Source organism: Eubalaena glacialis, chromosome 16, assembly GCF_028564815.1.
Source record: "Eubalaena glacialis isolate mEubGla1 chromosome 16, mEubGla1.1.hap2.+ XY, whole genome shotgun sequence".
Taxonomy (NCBI): Eukaryota; Metazoa; Chordata; class Mammalia; order Artiodactyla; family Balaenidae; genus Eubalaena; species Eubalaena glacialis.
The window spans coordinates 71,779,921-71,800,503 of record NC_083731.1 but is presented as its reverse complement, the minus strand read 5'-3'; the positions used below and the strand labels follow the sequence as shown (position 1 = coordinate 71,800,503).

At 37.4% G+C, this 20,583-nt stretch overlaps 1 protein-coding gene across 5 annotated transcripts in view; it reads right to left on the bottom strand.

The window, feature by feature from the left end:
* The window catches only part of FNDC3A (fibronectin type III domain containing 3A), a 201,401-nt gene that overhangs the window by 73,310 nt on the left and 107,508 nt on the right, over positions 1 to 20,583 (bottom strand). The window contains exon 1 of one of the 5 annotated variants that reach the window (XM_061170694.1): positions 1,766 to 1,829. The exons of the other annotated variants lie outside the window; for them this stretch is intronic. Coding sequence (XP_061026677.1) covers positions 1,766 to 1,772 — 7 coding nt within the window. The 5' untranslated portion in view covers positions 1,773 to 1,829. Of the gene's footprint in view, positions 1 to 1,765; positions 1,830 to 20,583 lie in introns of those variants that run through there. 5 annotated transcript variants of the gene reach the window in all.

The window sequence follows — 20,583 nt, the reverse complement described above, 5'->3', positions numbered from 1 at the left end:
CATTATACCTCTAGGCAAGAAAGGCTTCATCCGAAACTCACCTTTTAATTTCTATACACTGGACTCAAGAGAAAATGACAGCAGTTTTAAAGTAATGCTGGTTTACTTCTATTAGCTAATTTATATAAAACTTTCTGAATCCTGAGAGCTGGCTTAGATACTATTCAGAACATGTGAAAATTAGCTGAGAACCAGAAAGAGAATTCACTGAAAATCACATCTGTAATCTTAATAAAGGAAATTATTTTGTTGAGCTTCTACTATATATGCCAGAGACTGTGGTTCCTTGCGTATGTGGTCAAATTTAATCCCTACTTCAAGTCATCAGAACAAGTTTTTGTTTGTTTGATTTTTAACCTTAAGGGTAAAAAATAAGTTATTACTGATTACATTTAAAGTTGTAAAACTACATAACTGCTTTGGGTTGCTCTTCTTTTACTGAAAATATGAATACATAAATACTAAGTAGTTATAATTCAAACCATTTTATACTTTGAAAGCTGCTAAAATCTTTTATAACTTAGTAGTACAAAATTCTACTTTACTCTTTAATTATATTTAAGTGTGATACTGAAAAGAGAACAAAACAAACCCAATCTAAAATAGACCAGCAGTAAATCCATTACTAGCTGCAGTCCAGGAATAATGATTAACTCATATCCCTATGAAGTAATCATTTCACTTTAGCAAGTGAATTTTCTTACCCTGAGACAGAAATGGTACAAGGTTAGATTAAAAAAAAAAGAGACAATTCATGTATATCGTTATTTAATATCTAAAATACTGGTGTGAAGTAACATGCAACACTGAACACATAAAACTCCCATTGTATAAACATAATAAATACAAGTATTCATGTTTAGAACTACAATATTTACAGCACCACTTCTGTTGCTCTTCCTGTATATAGCAGCAAAACTCTAACATCCTGCATACTTAATGATGCAAAAGTTTGATTACCTCCTTAGTTCCAACAATACTTTTTAATTTAGTAACTACTAAACCCCGATTAAGGACAGTGAGGGAGATTTTGTCCCAATGAAGAAGCTACATCTGTTACTGACTGTACCATTAAATGCACATCTGGCAGGAGAGTGGCTATATCTGTACAACTGTAGATACACCTAGTAACTCCTTAATAATCTATATAATTTGAGCAAAATCTACCCCAAATCACACAGCTATTGATTTTTAAGGGCATATTTCCTTTTCCAAAATCGTGCATAAGAGTAAACAACTCTATTCACCAATTATCTTAAGAAATTTGAGAAGCCTCAATTTCTTAAAAAGTGGCATCAATGATTTAATAAAGATGATATTTCATCTAGTATAATTTAAACTCTTTTTAATTTTTTCTTTATTAGTATACATTCACATTTTAAAAAAAACAAAACTATAAATTTGTCTGGGTTTAAATTCTTAAAATGCATCGGGCTGCTGACGTGCCACACATTCCCTTTTTAAGCAAGCTTTCACAATGGCTTCCAAATAAGCTGATGCCAATTTACAGATTTTAGTTGTAAAAAGAAAAGCCTAGTAAAGAAAAGGCTCTGGAATATAAAATATATTCTGTGGAATATAAAATCAGCTCAACCCTAAGTAAAGTCTAATCTTTTTATAACTACATGGCCACAATTTAAAATATTTTTACAGCGACAGATCTGGCATCTATTGAAAAAACACATGGCATGACTTTAGATTAATACAATACTTTCTACATTTTAAAATAAAAGCAGCATGTTTAAAATCAGTCAGCAAATCTTACCACTCATTTTGTTTTTACAGTAGCAGCAGAGAAGAAAATCCAACAAGGAAACAGCGTAGTACACGTTAACAGCTTTAATTGGAGAACGGCGGCGGCTTTTTTCTGTTTTTTTTTTTTTTTCTGCGAAGCTGTGAGAGGAAAAGATCCTTTGACCGAGTCACGTGATGCCTATCACGTGACCCGCAGTGACCCGCGGAAAAGGGGAAAAAAACAACCAAGCGTTCCTGCCGGCAGTGTTTGGGATACAGTAAATGATTAATTGATTTCTACTGATTCTGCCTTCGATTTGACCATTTTCGGACTCCCTTATGAACAAACTCAAAAGCTCATCAAAATATACATGGAGAAATAAATATTTGATGTAAAACAAGTCTCTTTGTTCTTACCTTCCTCTGATAACATAATGAGCACTATCTACTAATTCAAGTTTTATTACCCAGCCGGCTGCTTTTCATTTATAAATTTTAGAATACATATAACACTAATTTACAAGATTCGCTCTGAAATGTCCTTGTGTAACTTGACCCACTCTCCATACTCAACCCGTAAGGAATGCCCACAGTATACAAAAAAATTGTCTGTAAAACACAGGCTTGATCAACGTGTTCCTCTAACATGGGGTTTTTATTTCAGGCTGGCATTTAACCTCTCAAGCTAATAAAGGCTACCACTTTTATTGCTGGTTTTACTTCCTTTTTTTCTGATTTTTTGTTGTTGTTATTGTTTTTAAAGATTTAACCCGGACATTAATACAGATACTTGGTGGATGGCATTCTCACTCATATCCAAGAAATCTGAAAAGACAGGTCATGATTGGGGCTTACAGCACTGTATTCAAGCATGTGTGGAGACCAGGGAAGAGACTACAGATGTTCAGTTACAAAAGAGGGGAATAAGACTGTGAGCACTTTTGGGGGTCTTTTCATTACTTTATGGTGCTATGCAGTTAAGGAAATTTATTAACAGCTAATACGCATATACAGGTAATGATAATGATTGTGATTTGTAACAAGTTGCACAGTGGAAAGAAAATGGATTTTGGTATCAAAAGATGTAAGTTTTAATAACAGCTTCAATATTTATTAGCAAGGCAATTTACTGCTCTTCTGTGAGTCTGTTTCCTTCTGTAAAAAGGTTAAAATAATCAACCTCATAGCACTGTTGTGAGAATCAAATTAGATAAATTTAAAGTACCAAATACACTGATTGGCAGCACTCAATAAATGATAGTTTTTATTATAAGTATGATCACTATATGTTTTAAAAAATAATAATGCTATAGTGCAGAGTATGTACAGGACACTATCCAGTGTTTTACATGTGTTAACTCACTTAATCCTCACAATAATTGAAGCAGGCATCATTTATAGGTTAAGGAAATTGAAGCAGAATGCAATTGAGTAACTTGCCGAGGGCACACAATGAGGCAAAGCCAGGATACTCCAACAATAAGGCAATATTTTAAAAATATGTAAACGATGTTCAAAGACTCAGTCTTCCAAAAAGGTGGAAAAGAACTGGCAAGGGATAACCTGGAGCAATAGGTTTCAATAAATACTGGGTTGGCCAAAATGTGCCTTCGGTTTTTAAGTAAAAATAAAAGACACATTTTTCATTTTCACCACGAACTTTATTGGACAACATATTCACCCTTTTGTTCCACTACCTTCTGCCATTTTCAGGCAACTTCATAATTCCATCTTCCCAAAACTTTTTATTTTTTTGAGCAAAGAACTGTTCCAGGTGCCTTTTACAGCCTTCCAGGGAATTTTTTCCATTAAGAGAATTTTGTAAAGACCGAAATAAATGGAAATCCGAAGGTGCAATGTCTGGTGAATACGGTGGATGAATCAGAACTTCCCAGCCAAGCTGTAACAGTTTTTGCCTGGTCATCAAAGAAACATGCAGCCTTGTGTTATCCTGATGGAAGATGATGCATTTTCTGTTGACTAATTCTGGAGGCTTTTCGTCGAGTGCTGCTTTCAGTTGGTCTAATTGGGAGCAGTACTTCTTGGAATTAATCGTTTGATTTTCTGGAAGAAACTCATAATAGAGGACTCCCTTCCAATACCACCACGTACACAACATCACCTTCTTTGGATGAAGACCGGCCTCTGGTGTGGTTGGTGGTGGTTCATTTCACTTGCCCCACGATCTCTTCCGTTCCACATTATTGTACTGTATCCACTTTTCATCGCCCATTAACAATTTGTTTTAAAAACAGAACGTTTTCATTACGTTTAAGTAGAGAATTGCATGCGGAAATATCGTCAAGAAGGTTTTTTTCCGCTTAACTTACGTGGAACCTAAACATCAAGGCGATTAACATAACCAAGCTGGTGCAAATGATTTTCAACGCTTGATTTGGATATTTTGAGTATGTCGGCTATCTCCTGCGTGGTATAATGCTGACTGTTCTCAATGAATGTCTCGATTTGATTGCTATCAACTTCAACTGGTCTACCCGACCATGGAGCATCGTCCAGCGAGAAATCTCCAGCACGAAACTTCTCAGACTACTTTTGACACGTTCGATCAGTTACAGCACCTTCTCCATACACTGCACAAATCTTTTTCTTGCGTTGCAGTTGCGTTTTTACCTCTCTTGAAATAATAAAGCATAATATACTAAAAATGTTGCTTTTTTTCTTCCATCTTCAATATTAAAATGGCTACACAAAAGTTCACCAGTTTTGACAGGCTATTTTTTTCTTTTTTTGTGGCTGCGTTGGGTCTTGGTTGCTGCATGCGGGCTTTCTCTAGTTGTGGTGAGTGGGGGCTACTCTTCGTTGTGATGCGCGGGCTTCTCACTGCGGTGGCTTCTCTTGTTGCGGAGCACAGGCTCTAGGCACGTGGGCGTCAGTAGTTGTGGCATGCAGGCTCAGTAGTTGTGGCTCGTGGGCTCTAGAGCACAGGCTCTGCAGTTGTGGCACACGGGCTTAGTTGCTTCATGACATGTGGGATCTTCCCGGACCAGGGCTCGAACCCGTGTCCCCTGCATTGGCAGGCAGATTCTTAACCACTGCTCCACCAGGGAAGTCCCTTGATAAGCCTTTTTTTAAATGCATGCTGATATGACAGCTGTCACATACAATCTAACAAAATTGTTTTGAATGAAATTAAAGACAACTAAGTGCTACTAGAGCCATCTTACGGAAAAAACTGAATGAACTTTTGGCCAACCCAATACATGCCAGACACTCCAGAGGAGATAAGACACTAAGGCAGCGGTCCCCAACCTTTTTGGCACCAGGGACTGGTTTCGTGGAAGACAATTCTTCCTCGGACAGGGCGGAGGGTGGGGAGGGGAGGGGGATGGTTCAGGCGGTAATGTGAGCAATGGGGAGTGATGGGGAGTGGCAGATGAAGCTCTGCTCTTGCCAGCCACTCACCTCCTGATGTGCGGCCCAGCAGGGGTGGGGGTGGGGCTGGGGCCCCGTGCACTAAAGGATCATTCTCACCAGTGGGGAAGGGAAATTGTTACCTTCTAAGTTCCTACTAAAAGGCAAGGCTACCCTGAAGAGCATGACTTAATAGCGAAGAGTCTCCTGGTCTCAACAGTATCTCCTCATAAATGTTGGATTCAGGCTCCCAGTAAATCCAATCATGCCTCTGATCTTCAGCCCCTAAACAAAAAGCAAGCCCCGGCAGCCCACTTCCTCATTTTGGCTCATGTTTTCACACGGCTGTGTTTCCATTTGTTGACTCTTTCTTTAACTGATGATCTCCTTCTCAATTCTTTCCACTGTGCTCACTAGAACCTTTTCTCTAGTATAAATTCCCCTATATCCTCAACCTTTTCACAGCACACCTGTTCATGTGCTTTCTTTAAATGAAACCTGGTTTTCCCCAGGACAGTTTTTCCAGCAGCCACTGGGAGCAGAGGCTTCCCATTCTCCCCTGCGGCAGTCTCCAGACCCCCCAAGGCTGCTTCCATTACCACTGTCCTTCCTGTTTGATGCTTAACTTTCTTCTTACTTGAGATCATGCCATAGGAACATACCACCCTCTACCCCTTCTCACTACTGTCATGTTCAGTCCTCGTTTCTTGAGAACTTTGGCACCATGTTCACAGTGTTTTTCCCAGCTCTTGCCCATCAGCACAATGACTTTCATGTCCAAGAAAACCTAACTTCAAATTTTCCTGAACTCTCCTCTTCCATTCTGTTTTTAGTAACCCATGTTCAAAGACATATCTTGGAACTTATCACTTAGAATTCCACTATTTCATCTTTGAAATCTTAACCTTTCATGTTTCAGTCTCTGGCCACTATATCTGTCTTTCATCTCTCCAGTTCTCTTTCTTCTACAACATTTGGTCTTCCTCATAATGATCTCCCGTTTCTCCTGATCCACCACTGTCTTCATGGCCTGATCTTTTTTCCCATTCATATCTTCCTTTTACTTCCCCTTCACTAAAAATCCCCAATTTTAGTCAATCAAATAAGTATCTTCTCATAGACCTGAACTGTAGAAATCAAATGGTACTCAGACTGGCATGTTTATAAATTTAGTTATATCCAACCTTAACTCAGCCATCAGCATTGCTCAGAATCCTTTCAGGAAGTTATCCCTGGTTAAGAACCTATATCCTGTTTTCTACAGTGATTATCAGAGATCTTCACCACTCTCTAAGGACCTTCCTCAACCCAACCTCAACTACATATCTCAGCATGAAACTGAACTCTTTCAATGTTATTTACAAACTTTTCTCACCTCTTCTATTTTCAGAAGAATCACTGTCCCTTCACATTAGGTCAAAGCTATCTCTCCATTTCTACTCTTGATCTGATCTCCATTTCCTACTGGGGTCTTTACTTTATTGGTCTGTCGTCAGTACCCTCTTAACAAGACTTAGCTCTATACCCTTACTATCCTCAACTATCCCCACAGTTGCCACAGAGTTCTATTGCCCAGGATTAGTGACAGGGTCCATACTTTCAAGGACCTTTCAGTTATAATAAGAAAAATATAAGTTAAAAGTATTTTATATTTCCTAAAGACCTTGTTAATTCAAGAATGTGCATCAAACACTTTTCCCATAGAAATAAAGTGAGAGGATGCACTGAGAATATCACAATTACAGGAAAACATTATGCAGTGATGAGTATTCATTTTCCCTTTCTACCTGATTATATGACAATTTTAACAAACTTAAAATGCTCCTGCTTTTTATTTCCTCAACACTGTCTCAAATATTTTGCAGAGGGCTCTCTTAAATTAGGAGCATGACATGTCAGCAATTGTATGGACTTCTTGATAACATTTTAATGCATTAACTATTAGCATTCCTGAAATACTGATTTTCAGGTAGGCTTGTCAGTGTAGCACTATACTTGGGTGACGCTGTTTATAAGCACTTATTGGGTACCAGGCACTGGTCTAAGTGCTTTACAGATATTAACTCATCTAATCTGAATAATATCCCTGTGAAGTAGTATGACTATTATTTCCATATTATAGGTGAGGAAACTAAGATACAAAGAGGTTAAGTAACTTGCAAAGTCTCACAGCTAGTAAGCCAGCAATAGAATTAGGTGGTCTAGCTCTTTAACCCATGCTTTTCAACATGATATTACTCTGCTTCTGTTGTTTAGGATATAACAAATATTAAAAATTATAAAATGAATGAGAAAAATTGCAGCACAATAATACCAAAATTCACTTGAAGATAAACCACAAACAGAAAAGCAATGAACATTTGGATGGAAGATCCCACACAATACACCCCAAATATCTGTTAGTTACATATAATGGTAACAAAGCAAAATGTACCTAAATGTATCTCACTGAAATTGTTGAGAAGAAAGATCCTAAAAATTTCTACTAAGTGAGGGATATCATATGGAAAATAGTCAGTGAATTACTTAATAACCAAACCTGTTCCAAAAGATAATTTAAGGAAATTTAACAGACAAACACAGCATCAAAAACAAAAGCTAAAAAAACCCCTAAAAAACCAACCGACCAACCAAACAAAAAGACCTCAAAACAAAATAGATGACAAACTGAAGAAAAGGGAAAATTAACATAGGGAAAATTAAGATAGAAAAAATAATATAAATAAGGAGTGAGGCTGGTATTATGTATGCCCTTTCTAGAGTTGGGCCATAAAACCTTTCTGGTTTGTATGAGCTGAAATGTGATTGAGATATCAAGGACCACACTGTCAAGCTAGTCCTCATTTTCTGCAGATCAAGTACATCTCAAACTGCATGGCCCCAGTGATTTGGCTTGAAAAAAAACTAGAGCAGGTATAAAGTAATACTGACTTTGGTCATAAATGAAATTTAGTAAAGCATCAATAAATGTAAAACTTTTAAGCAATGTATCCTCAAAAATAACTACTAGTTGCAAAATGAATAGCTAAATAGCAAGCCAGCTATATCAGCTGGCTTGTAGAAAGGGATTATTATCTATGAAGCAAATGAGAAGCTGGAAGAGTTGACTATGATTTTATAAAATTCCTTCTGGCAATAAATAAGATTAGTTGTTTATTAAGGCTGCTCTTAGACTGTAATAGTAAGTCTGGGTCATTTGCATGTCAGAAAATTTAAGAGGCAGACTCATTCACCTTAGCAAAAAGTGGTTTCAAATCATATAAAATGTAAATTTAAAAGAGTGGGGGGACTTCCCTGGTGGCACAGTGGTTAAGAATCCGCCTGCCAATGCAGGGGACAAAGGTTCGAGCCCTGGTCCGGGAAGATCCCACATGCCACGGAGCAAATAAGCCCATGTGCCACAACTACTGAGCCTGCGCTCTAGAGCCCGTGAGCCACAACTACTGAGCCTGCATGCCTAGAGCTGGTGCTCCACAACAAGAGAAGCCACCGCAATGAGAAGTCTGCACACCGCAAAGAAGAGTAGCCCCTGCTCGCCGCAACTAGAGAGAGCCCGTGCACAGCAACAAAGACCCAACGCACCTAAAAATAAATAAATAAATAAATAAATTTATTTAAAAAAAAAAAAAAGAGTGGGGATGTGAAATATGTCCCTCTTCTACTCCTCTACAAATACATATCTAATCCTCCAAAAGACTGAATCTGACGATGACAGTGATGCTGATTCTTGTGGCAGTATTAAGGTACAGGTTCTGAAAAAGCATCTAAAGAACATGTGTTAAGCTCATGCAGCTTAGACCATAACTGATGCATGTCCATAGTGTCAAGGGACCAAGAAAAGGTTAATGAAGTCTGCAACTAATCAAGTGCTCTATGGGAGGGAGTATATTACAGGGGAGTGGCTGACAGCGGTATAGGCAAATAACCTCAGGAAGATAAGGGGAGCAAAGGATTGGAATCTATGACTTTATCTTGGACACAGATCAAATGTTGTTTATATTAAGTCTATTTGCTTGCCCATGTTTTTCCTCTTTAGCCTTTCAGGAGCCTTAGTCACCTTGCAGATTGAGCCACACCACAGCATTTTCTTTCCCTAAAGTTTACCTCTTTATTAAACTAAAGTATCAATCAGCTTGACAGAAGTTTTACTCTATATTATGCATGCCAATAGGAAGCAAATGTGAGGATCATCCTAAGACCAGATACGGTTTGAATTGACTGGGGTGTGAAGGTGGCCGGAGGTTAGAAGCCTAGATACTAGCCAGGGTATGGTCAATTCAGACGTCTGTGCTCTAATGTAGTATTTCCCAAGTATTTGTATTTATATGCCAATAAAATTTCAAAACAAATTCTGGGGACTCATTAAGGTAATCAACTTTTTATGAGACCAAGTAATGACATTAAAAGGAAAAAAGGTGGAAAGGAAGGACAGAAGGAAGGAAGTCTATCCTATATTATCACATAATTTCATTAAGATGCTCAAAACAGTAGAAGGGATTTAACTTCAGAATTTAAAAAAGTCTTTAAGTTAAATAAATTTAGCTTAATGACTACTACATTATCCTTATTTCTGCATTTCCTAGACTGATGAAACTTCCCCAAATCTATGAACAAGAATATGGGAATAACTCTCAGTAGTAAGAAAAGTAAGAATTTGTCCTCAAGGCTGACTAGCTCCGGTGATGGAAGAGGGAGAAAACAGAGCAGAGGTAGGGTAATCATATTATCATCATCCAATCTAGGACACTTCTGAAAGTGAAAGAGGTAGCTTAAAATATCATTAAAATTATATAATTTGGAATTATTCTTTATTGATTGACAAATTGCTTTTATTTTATTGAGGAACATGAAAAAGAGTTCTATTAAAAATATTAAAAAATAAAATGCTTTATTAAAACACATATGCAAGTACACTAAAGAGCATTTTACAGGTTTCTTTAAATTCAACATCTGAATATTAAAGAATAGTATAAGAAGAACAATTATTCTTAGTACATATCTATGTATTTTAATCAATTTGTTAGCTATATCTGTCTCTAATTCCATATCACTGGTATTTAACTGAAAATTTTCCTTTTTTCAATGTAGTCGTATTTTTAATTTTTTCATAAAACTGCCTGCAACTGTTGTATTTTATGGTTAATAAATTTGAAGCTATTGATACCTTCAATTGACTCTTTTCTATAATATTTAAGACTATAATGTTTATATTAAGAAAATACTATGATTCTGAGGGTGATGTTTGGTAAGCTCGGAACAAATTCTGCTAAGTGGAGGTTATTCTCAGTTCTGTTTTTTTTCTTATTGAACTGTGTAAATATTTCAGTCCAAATATTTTCACTGGTACTACAATACCTTCAAATATTTTTACAAACAAAATTCACTGAGTTCTCTTTATTTATGATTCTTTTGAATGTTTCACCAAATTTAGGGGTTTTTTTTTTAGCTTATTTTTGCTGAAAGGGTTTATTGCAAAATAAAAAAACACTGCCAATAATAAATAGTTACAGGTTTATATAATAAATGACAAAACTATTCAGACTATTTTTTATATATTCTGAGGCAGAGATATTTAGATTTTATTTCCTACATATTATTTGTCATTCATCTGACCTATATGCGTCCCACTGATCCCTCCAAGTGGTGGCCTGGTGACACCAAGTGGCCATCAGGGGCATTAGCATTACATACTTCTGCAGCCACCACCACCAAGAGACTGCAAGGAGTTAGCTCTCCCTAGCCCTCCTTTATCTACAAGTACTTTGCTCTACTGCTAAGTACTTTAACTGTTATCCTTGACTTGCTTCTGCCAGGGGTCAGGGAAAGAGAAATGGTTTATTCCAGTTGCCTTTAAGTTTAATCACAGGTTAAAGTAAAAACAAGAGATGGACAAACTGCTTGTTTAGATGAGATCATGGCAGAAGCTGGAAATACAAAATGATGGCTGATCATATACATTAGAGCTTATTTTAATGGAACTACTAATTATACTGTTAAAAAATGAAACGTCTGAAACAAATGTTAAACCGGTTAGATACCAAGATGACAGGCATAAACTGGGACTGTCCTAGACAAAATGGGACATGTGGTCACCCTATTAACAGGGGATGCTTATTTGTTAAGGCTACAAAACGCCTGGCAACGTTTATTCACATGAGGCTGGCAATTAGCACAGGCCTTGAGTCTAGGTATTTAACGAGCTGGTGATCATAATTTGGGAATAGAATGAGGCAGGAAGTTACAGAAGAAAGAGAAAAGATCAAGGTAATTATTATTCACTGCTTTAGGGGCCTATCTTTTCCTTGAAAATTTATTATTCATTTTTAAGGCTGGATAAAGTAGACTTTAAATCAGGGGCCTAAGTATGATTCAGAATTATGGGTAACTTCATTTATCTGTGTACAGGTAATTGAAAATTTTTATAATTAGATTTGTAAGCATTTAGATATATCAGTGATAAGCACACGAAGTAGAAAAAGGTTGAAGAATGACTATCACATTATGGTTAGCATCTGCCTCTAGCACTAAATCAAACTGTATATTGATAGAAAACTTAAAGTAGGAGATGTGTTTACCAAGCACCTGCTTCTAAACAAGAATTATTTTTAGTGTACTTGTTTAGAAAGCTACAAAGGCTATGATATTAATGTGCATGGATGCAGCAGGTTGTGAACATTACTATTTTTAGTATCAGTCTAATGTGAACAATGATGAATCATTCTTTGTTATTCTAGTAGGAAACAGTGCTTGGGATTTACTGCAGCACATGAAGTTAACTATGTCTCAGTAACTGTACACCCACACACTGACATCACACAGGCAGTGATATGGATCAATGATGCAAATCCTGTCAGGATCAAACATTCAGCCCACAGCAGTTAAAAAAAAAGTGCCTGCATGACAGGGCAGACCAGTCATCCAACATGTACAGACTGCATTAAATCAGTACTGCTGATGTTGAAAAGGGTTGTGTTAGGCCCTTTTTATATAATAGCTAAACTTTTTAATTTTAATTATAGATTTCCCACATACAGACTCTATATTTATCTTTAAGCTTCCTCACAGCTTCTGTGGTTTAAGGTCTGGACCTTTTAAAACATGTCTTAAGGCTCCACCACCCACATGAGTTATCTGGAAAATAGCCTCTGTAGCCAGGCTATCTATCTATCTAATCTATCTCTCTCTCTATCTATCTATCTATCTACCTACCTACCTATGTATCTATCTATCTATCTATGTATCTATCGATCTATCTATCTATCTATTTAGGCTGAGTTGGGCCTTCGTTGCTGCACGCCGGCTTTCTCTAGTGGCGGTAAGCGGGGGCTACTCTTCGTTGCGGTGCGTGGGCTTCTCATTGTGGTGGCTTCTCTTGTTGCAGAGCATGGGCTCTAGGGGCACGGGCTTCAGTAGTTGTGGCACGCGGGCTCAGTAGTTGTGACTCATGGGCTCTAGAGCGCAGGCTCAGTAGTCGTGGTGCATGGGCTTAGTTGCTCTACGGCACGTGGGATCTTCCTGGACCAGGGCTCAAAGCCATGTCCCCCGCACTGGCAGGCAGATTCTTAACCACTGCGCCACCAGGGAATTCCCTGTAGCCAGGTTCTTATAGACAAATCTTTTGAAGAACATGCCTTCAAAATCTTTTGAAGCATTTTATATAACATGTTGTGCTTGACAAATAACATTCAGATTTAGATTTGGAGCACTACACTGTGGCCTCACAATTCACTGCTACATCAGAGTCTTCTTCCCACTGTCACCTTCTTCTTTGAGCTTTTACTGTTTTTAGTTTTATTGGCATCAAAATATTAATTTTTTATGGTTACAGATATATTGGAAAAGATGGCTTATTATGAGTAACCATGTATAAGGTTTCAAAATATCTTCTCCTCGAATTACATGTACCCACTGGAATTAGAGATTTCCTTTCCTGTAACAGGAACATAACCTATCCCTGGAGGCTTGCCACAGAACATTCACATCCTGTTGCAGGTTCTTCTGAAAAGAAACTGGGTCTCTACACTTAAAGCATCACCCTTCCTTCTAGTTTCTTATGTTCTCCTCAACGACTATCACTTCCCAGGAGAAATGGAAAGCTGAAAGGAGATGAGAGCTGGAGGTGTTTCATTCTATCACTGATGTTCTGACATAATCAGACTAACATGAAAACATGCCTTTCCCATGCTCTCAGGCACCTGCTCTCATGTTGTTTCCTCAACTAGTGGTGTTTCTTATGAGAGCTTGAAAAAAAAAGAAGGAAAGGTAAGGGTTCTCCCTCATCCTAAGGTTGGTTAGTTTTTTTTAACTGTTAATCATCTGAAAGAAATATTTGGAAAACATAAAAATTACTGAGACAGTTGTCTTCATAGTTCTTTTTGAGGGGTAATCTTTAAATCTAGATTTTCCATAGTAGAAACCAAATGCTATTTCACAGTTGAAAATATTTCCATACTTTCCCACTGCACATCAACTGTCATCATGAGAAGACTGAACTGTAAGGTCTTATTTTTCTCTATCATGATTTATATATTTTGATCATCTGCTATTAGCTTCTATTTTACTTTAATCATTTAATTTCAGCCTTCTCAGGGCAAGTCTCTATCAGCTAACACAGTCTTAAATGGAAAAAAGAAGATTAAAAACTCACTGTGCTGATGGCATGCTAAAGACTTCAAAGAGTTAGGAAAAAACTCCACAAAAGACAGGAACAGAGACCTTGTCTCCCTTTCATTCTCTTCAAAGGTTCAAACATTACCAGACTGGGAAGTAGAATCTTATTTTATTTTATTTTTAAAAATTTATTTATTTTTATTTTTGGCTGCATTGGGTCTTCGTTGCTGTGCGCCGGCTTTCTCTAGTTGCGGCGAGCGGGGGCTACTCTTCGTTGTGGTGCGCGGGCTTCTCATTGGGTGGCTTCTCTTGTTGCAGAGCACAGCTCTAGGTGCGTGGGCTTCAGTAGTTGTGGCACTCGGGCTCAGTAGTTGTGGCTCGTGGGCTCTAGAGCACAAGCTCAGTAGTTGTGGCACACGGGCTTAGTTGCTCCACGGCATGTGGGATCTTCCCAGAGCAGGGCTCGAACACGTGTCCCCTGCACTGGCAGGCGGATTCTTAACCACTGTGCCACCAGGGAAGCCCTAGAATCTTATTTATGTAGATCATTTATGATGAGATTAAGCAGAGAAATGTAGGAGACAGGGCTTTTCCTAGGCTCTTTGCTTGTGGCTACTAAACATTTTGGAAATATTTAGATTGCAGGTTTGAGGCCTTAATTTTCAACCCTGACTCCCGGCTATAGTTCTCCTCCCCAAAGCAACCATTCTTTGTTTTGTATAAATCTTAACAGAGGTATTTGATGCATACAAAAGCAATTACGTGTATATTCTTTAAAAAATACAAATGATAGTATACTATACACACACTGTTCTGCACCTTAATAATATAGCTTAGAGATCTTTCCATGTTGGTACATGCACACGCTGCTTCAATCTCTTAAGGGCTGCACAGTACTCTGCTGTAACAATATACCATAATTTATTTAACTATTCCCCTACTGATAGATAACTCAAGTTATTTTCAACCTCTTGCTATTACAAACAATGGTGCAATGAATATCTTTGTACAAACATAATTTCATAGATGTGTCAGTATGTCAGCAGGATAAATTACTAGAAGTGAAATTGCTATATCAAAGAGAATTTGTATTTTGGAAATCACCAAATCTGAGTTTGTATTTATATTCTCATCAACACACCCTCACCAGCATTTATCAAACTTTTTGATATTTGCCAATCTAAAAGGTGAAAATAGTGTCTCAATGTAGTTCAGTTTGCATTTTCTTATGAGTAAGGTTGAATATTCATATTAAATGTTTAACAGCCATTTATTTTTCCTTTTCTGTGATCTGCCTGTTCCTAGCCCCTGCCTATTTTTCTACTGGATTTGCAATACTCTTTATACATTTAAGAAGTCAGCTCTTTCTGATAAGCTGCAAATATTTCTATTTCTTTGTCTTTTACCTTTCTTTACGTTGTTCCTCTCCTCCCTGCTCCCTTCCCAAGATTATAGTATACATATTCTTGGATGCTAAGGGATAGATTAGGGTGGCACTGGGGATGAGTATCAAAATGTTAGAAGTTGAAAGCTAAAACTCAAGAGTTTGCTCAAGGACAGTGTTTCTGAAAATACGTTTTATAAGATCTGGTTTCATGAGGTGTCTCTAAAAAAGGATTCTATGGTCAAAAGAATTTAGAACATGCTGCAAACAACAAATACTTTCTTGAAAACTCATGATGAATATTAGCATGTTAAAGGCATTGGTTAAGTCTACAGCAAACAAATTTCTTTCATCTTCTTTGTAACAGCTCAAACTTATTGGCCTTTTTTCCTCCTATAATACCTATCAACAATCCTACAGTACCTGTTATACTGCTCTAGTCTTAAAAGGAATAGATAAAAGAAACTTCTATGTTTCTCTGTATGTTATCTTATTCATTCTTCTTTTATGAATCCCTTAAATGTTACATGTCTCTCATGCCTGCAACTTCAAACTCTTTTTCTTCTTACTTTGCATACTTTTCTTGAAGAACACATTCAAACTCATTGCTTCAAATTACATATTGACAACTTCACTATTTCCATTCTGTGATGGTTAATTTTATGTGTCAACTTGACTGGGTTAAGAGATGCCCAGAGAGCTGGTAAAACATTATTTCTGGGTGTGTCTGTGAGGGTGTTCCCAGAAGAGATTAGCATTTGAACTGGTGAATGTAGTAAAGCAGAGGGTCCTGCCCAGTGTGGGTGGACATCATCCAAACCTTTGAAGACCTGAATAAAACAAAAAGGAAGAGGAAGGGCAAATTCGCTCTCTCTGGTTGAGCTGAGACATGTCTTCTTCAGCCCCTGGACTTCAACAGTCCTAGTTGTGGACTTTCAGACTCAGATCGGGACTATCATCAGCCCACCAATTCTCAGGCCTTTGGATTCTAACTCAATTACACCAACTTTCTGGGTTCTCCAGCTTCTAGTCAACAAACTGTGGGACTTCCTGGAGAACCCTAATACACATTCCAAGCCTCTCTTATGAGAAAGAGCTATAAAACCAAAAAGAATTTTGAACCTAACATGCTCAGAAATAAGTTAATCATTTCCATCCTTCTACCCAAACCAATTCTTTCTTTTTTCTTCTATATTTTGAGGCAAAGAGAAAGAAACTGTCATTTATCTTTATGTTCAACTGACTTGTGAAATCTGTAAATCATTCTAGTCTCTTCTTACCCTCTGAATTGAGCCCCCAGGTCTTATCCTTACTACTTTTTGGGGGGGGGTTATTTTCCTGTTTAAAATCAATACTTCAGTGGCTCCCTGTTCCTTTCAGAATAACACCTGAATTCTTTAGCATGCAATATAAAGGTATTTGTAACACAGCCTATGTTTCCATTTTTAGTCTCATTTTCTGATACTCCTCAATGTATTCTGTTCTCCAATCTATTTCTTTAATCATACCTTTTCAGTCTCCTCTAACTTCTCTGTGTACGTGCTATTCCTTCTGCTTCTAAGACATTTTCTCAATTATTTTTCCTCTTAGTTAACTTCTATTTCTTAAAGCATCACCTTTTCCTGCACAGTTCAACAACTATTCCAAGCTGGGTAAGGTATGTCTCCTCTGGCCTCCCACATATGTCTGGGCATACCTAATTCCATCATAGCACCTATTACCCTCTTCTGTTTTAACTGTGGTTTACTTGCCTGTCTCCCTGACTGCGCTGTGAGGCAGGGTCTAAGTCTTTCAAATGGCTGTCAAGAATGAGCTGTCCTTCAGAACAGAAGAGATTTGGGCAAATTCTCTTTCCAGGAAAACAGCATGCATGCACTTAGTTACTGTGTTTTCTGTGTTCTGGCAAGCCCTCGAGCATGGGAGATTGAGTACAAGAGGGTGAGAAATTCCAACATATTAAGACTAAAAATAATGTTAAAATATTGAAATATGAGCTTTCATTGTAATGATAAAGGGATTTTCCAAAAACGTTGAGGGATTATATAATAAAATGAAGCAGAAGAGGATATCAAAGACAAGAGAACTTTGCTGATCCATAAAAAATGGAAACAGGATTCGATTAAAGTTTACCCTCTAAAAGTGAATCAACATCCTCAAACAATGTTATTGCACAGATTTTGAGATCAGAAACCTATGTTAAAATTGACTCTGGCAGAGAGTAACTTAACCTTTGGAGCCTTAGAGAAATTAGTACATACTTGCAAGGAAATCTTCTACCACCACCCTTATTATGTTGTTGCCTGACTCTTAAGGTTAATGGCAGCATGTTTGGATGTGCCTTAATATAATACCATAACCACAGTCAGGGGCAGTCATACTTTTATAAATATAAGGAGGGTCTTTATTAGATATGAAATTATGCCTAGTGTTAGTTGCTGTGACACAGGAAAATGAGAATTGTGAAAGAATGATTTTTCCATCCCTTTATATCTAGGTAGGTACTAAAAATCACATTTAACATGTTGCCATATAAAGAAAGGAACCAGAAAAGATCTTTTCTTTTTCCTGGGACAATCTCTGCAGATAGGTATAAGCATATGTAACTCAGATTATGTAATTAATTCATGGTAGTCTCTTTATGACTTTATATAAATGTTCACTGAAGATCCTAGCCTTGCCTTATCCCAGCTATGCTTCCGGGGAAAAACCAGAAAGGTTTATGCCCAGGTTAGACTGCTTAATTAGCACTTCCCTGAGTCCAAAATTGTGGCTGCAGTTACTACAAGGCTAAACTAAGGTAAATCTCTGTATCAGTAATTCAGATGCTCTTCTCACCAGGAGATCCTTCTAGTGAAGCTAACTTTAGAGAGTGTGGTTTTTATTTTTAATAAGGAAAGTGATGTTTCTATATACTCTTACATAGGGTTAAGAAAATGAATGCAAAGCACAAAACAGGTTTGTAGTAAATACTGATTCCTTTCCTAGCATCCCTTCACAGAATGATTCGGTTAAACAGAGAGGATCCAAACAAACACATCTTCTTTCAAAAATACAGCCTAGGGCTTCCCTGGTGGCGCAGTGGTTGAGAATCTGCCTGCTAATGCAGGGGACACGGGTTCGAGCCCTGGTCTGGGAAGATCCCACATGCCGTGGAGCAACTAGGCCCGTGAGCCACAATTACTGAGCCTGAGCGTCTGGAGCCTGTGCTCCGCAACAAGAGAGGCCGCGATAGTGAGAGGCCCGCGCACCGCGATGAAGAGTGGCCCCCGCTTGCCACAACTAGAGAAAGCCCTCGCACAGAAACGAAGACCCAACACAGCCAAAAATAAATTAATTAATTTAAAAAAATATATATATATAGCCTAGCTTATACTGGTACTTTTTTGGGGTCGACAAAATCCTCAACATCTAAGGTTTATTGCCCTGGGTTCTACCTGTCCTTTTGAATGTCAGAATTCTTTAAGCCATTTCTAAATTATGGTATCAAATTTACAAATTTCTTTTTTTCCACCCCCTTGATTTCAAAAATTGTCAGACTATTATAAGCTTGGTATGTCCATTTTTTTTTTTAGTTTTTACTAGTTAAAAAATCCACTTATCTGCACCAAAATACATTGTATGGTCCACCATTTTCCTTAATAAGCTCAGCTTTTAAAAAAAGAAACTATAAATTTTATAAAATAAAATTGGGACTAAATTTAGAAGGAATTAAAACATTTATATGGTTATTTAAGCAATTAATATTTGTCAAAATTATCAAATTACACAGAAAATATAAAGAAGAAAAAAGACTACTGTAATCCTACCAAATAGGGGCAGGCACTTGAAAGAAATGTGCTCAAATTATTATTATTTTTTTTAACTTTGGGTTTATTTAATTTATTTATTTATTTATTTATGGCTGTGTTGGGTCCTCGTTTCTGTGCGAGGGCTTTCTCCAGTTGTGGCAAGTGGGGGCCACTCCTCATCGCGGTGCGCGGGCCTCCCACTATCACGGCCTCTCCCGTTGCGGAGCACAGGCTCCAGACGCGCAGGCTCAGCAATTGTGGCTCACGGGCCCAGTTGCTCCGCGGCATGTGGGATCCTCCCAGACCAGGGCTTGAACCCGCGTCCCCCGCACCGGCAGGCAGATTTTCAACCACTGCACCACCAGGGAAGCCCCTCAAATTATTTTTGATGCATATATATTCATTAAAAATAATATTTTTCCTTATTACAAAAGAACTAATTCTGTTGATATCCTTAGTAATGTATAATCACATAAACAGCCTTCAAGATTCAAGTCCTGATTAAATAAAACTACTAATTAATAATCTTTTTAATCTTCCATTTTGGGGAGGTAAAGAGTAAAAAACAGAGCTTATCCTTTGAGTATCCTCTAGGAAGTATCTCCTAGTCCCTGGACTGGTTTGGATGTTCCTGCTAGAGCTTCTATAGCACCCTTCCTGTTCTCTTCAATCACAGCCCTTTTCTCACTTTACTAAATACTTTTGACTGTCTTCCCTATGAGATTGTAAACTTCGTGGAGGGCAGGGATAGGGTCTACCTTACTCATCAGTAAATCTCCAGAGTTTTGGAATAGTGACTGTACATATCAAGTTCATAATAATTTGCTAAATAAAAGAATGGGTTTTAAAAGAAACCTCATATTCTAATCTAGACTCAGCAATTTATTCAACTCAATCTTCTAAATAATCTACACTATAGTACCATACAATCAGTATTAATGCTTATAATGATTTAGGGCACTGGCAGATTCTGAATTATTTTCAGTACATTCTGTTTACTAAGGCTAAATGTAAGTGTTTATTTTGTAAACATTTTCAGTAATATGATTTGGAAAAAGCTTTTTTCGTTTTCAGTTAATCAGAAAGGTATTTTAACAAAAACACCCTGCCCCAGGTCAGTGTTTAAAGCATACACCTTATGCCATAGTTATTAACTCTAATAATATCATCTTTGGCAAAAATATCTTAAAGCCAACTGATGAAGGTTTCTTCCCCAAAAGATGAGAAGGCAGAATCAAAAGATACTAACCCTCCCTTTGACCCTCCCCCATCTTTTTAGGGTAATAAAAATTAAGATTTTTCACAAGTATAAATGGGGAAAGAACCTTTTCAAATTCTAATACTTAGTGTTTTTAATATAAAATCTGGTATTGTTTACTCCTTAAAATTCTTATGGTGGACTCTCTCTTCAAAGAAGAGGATTAGTAAATTAAACACGCTTTGAGATGTGCTCTGAGGAAAAATGACATTTTGCAATTAAAAGCAAAAGAGATTTTTTTTTTTGCCCTAGCATCGTGTAGTACAACGTATATAAGACTAAGTGGTACTTTTTGATAGCATTGGTCTTAGGGTTCAGAGATGAATTTATGAGTAAAGTTCTTGGTCTACAGTAATTTGCTTTCAGATCTTTAGAAATAAGACACTCCCATTTCTAGAATACAATTTTGAATGACTTGCAGTAAGTATATGAAAATA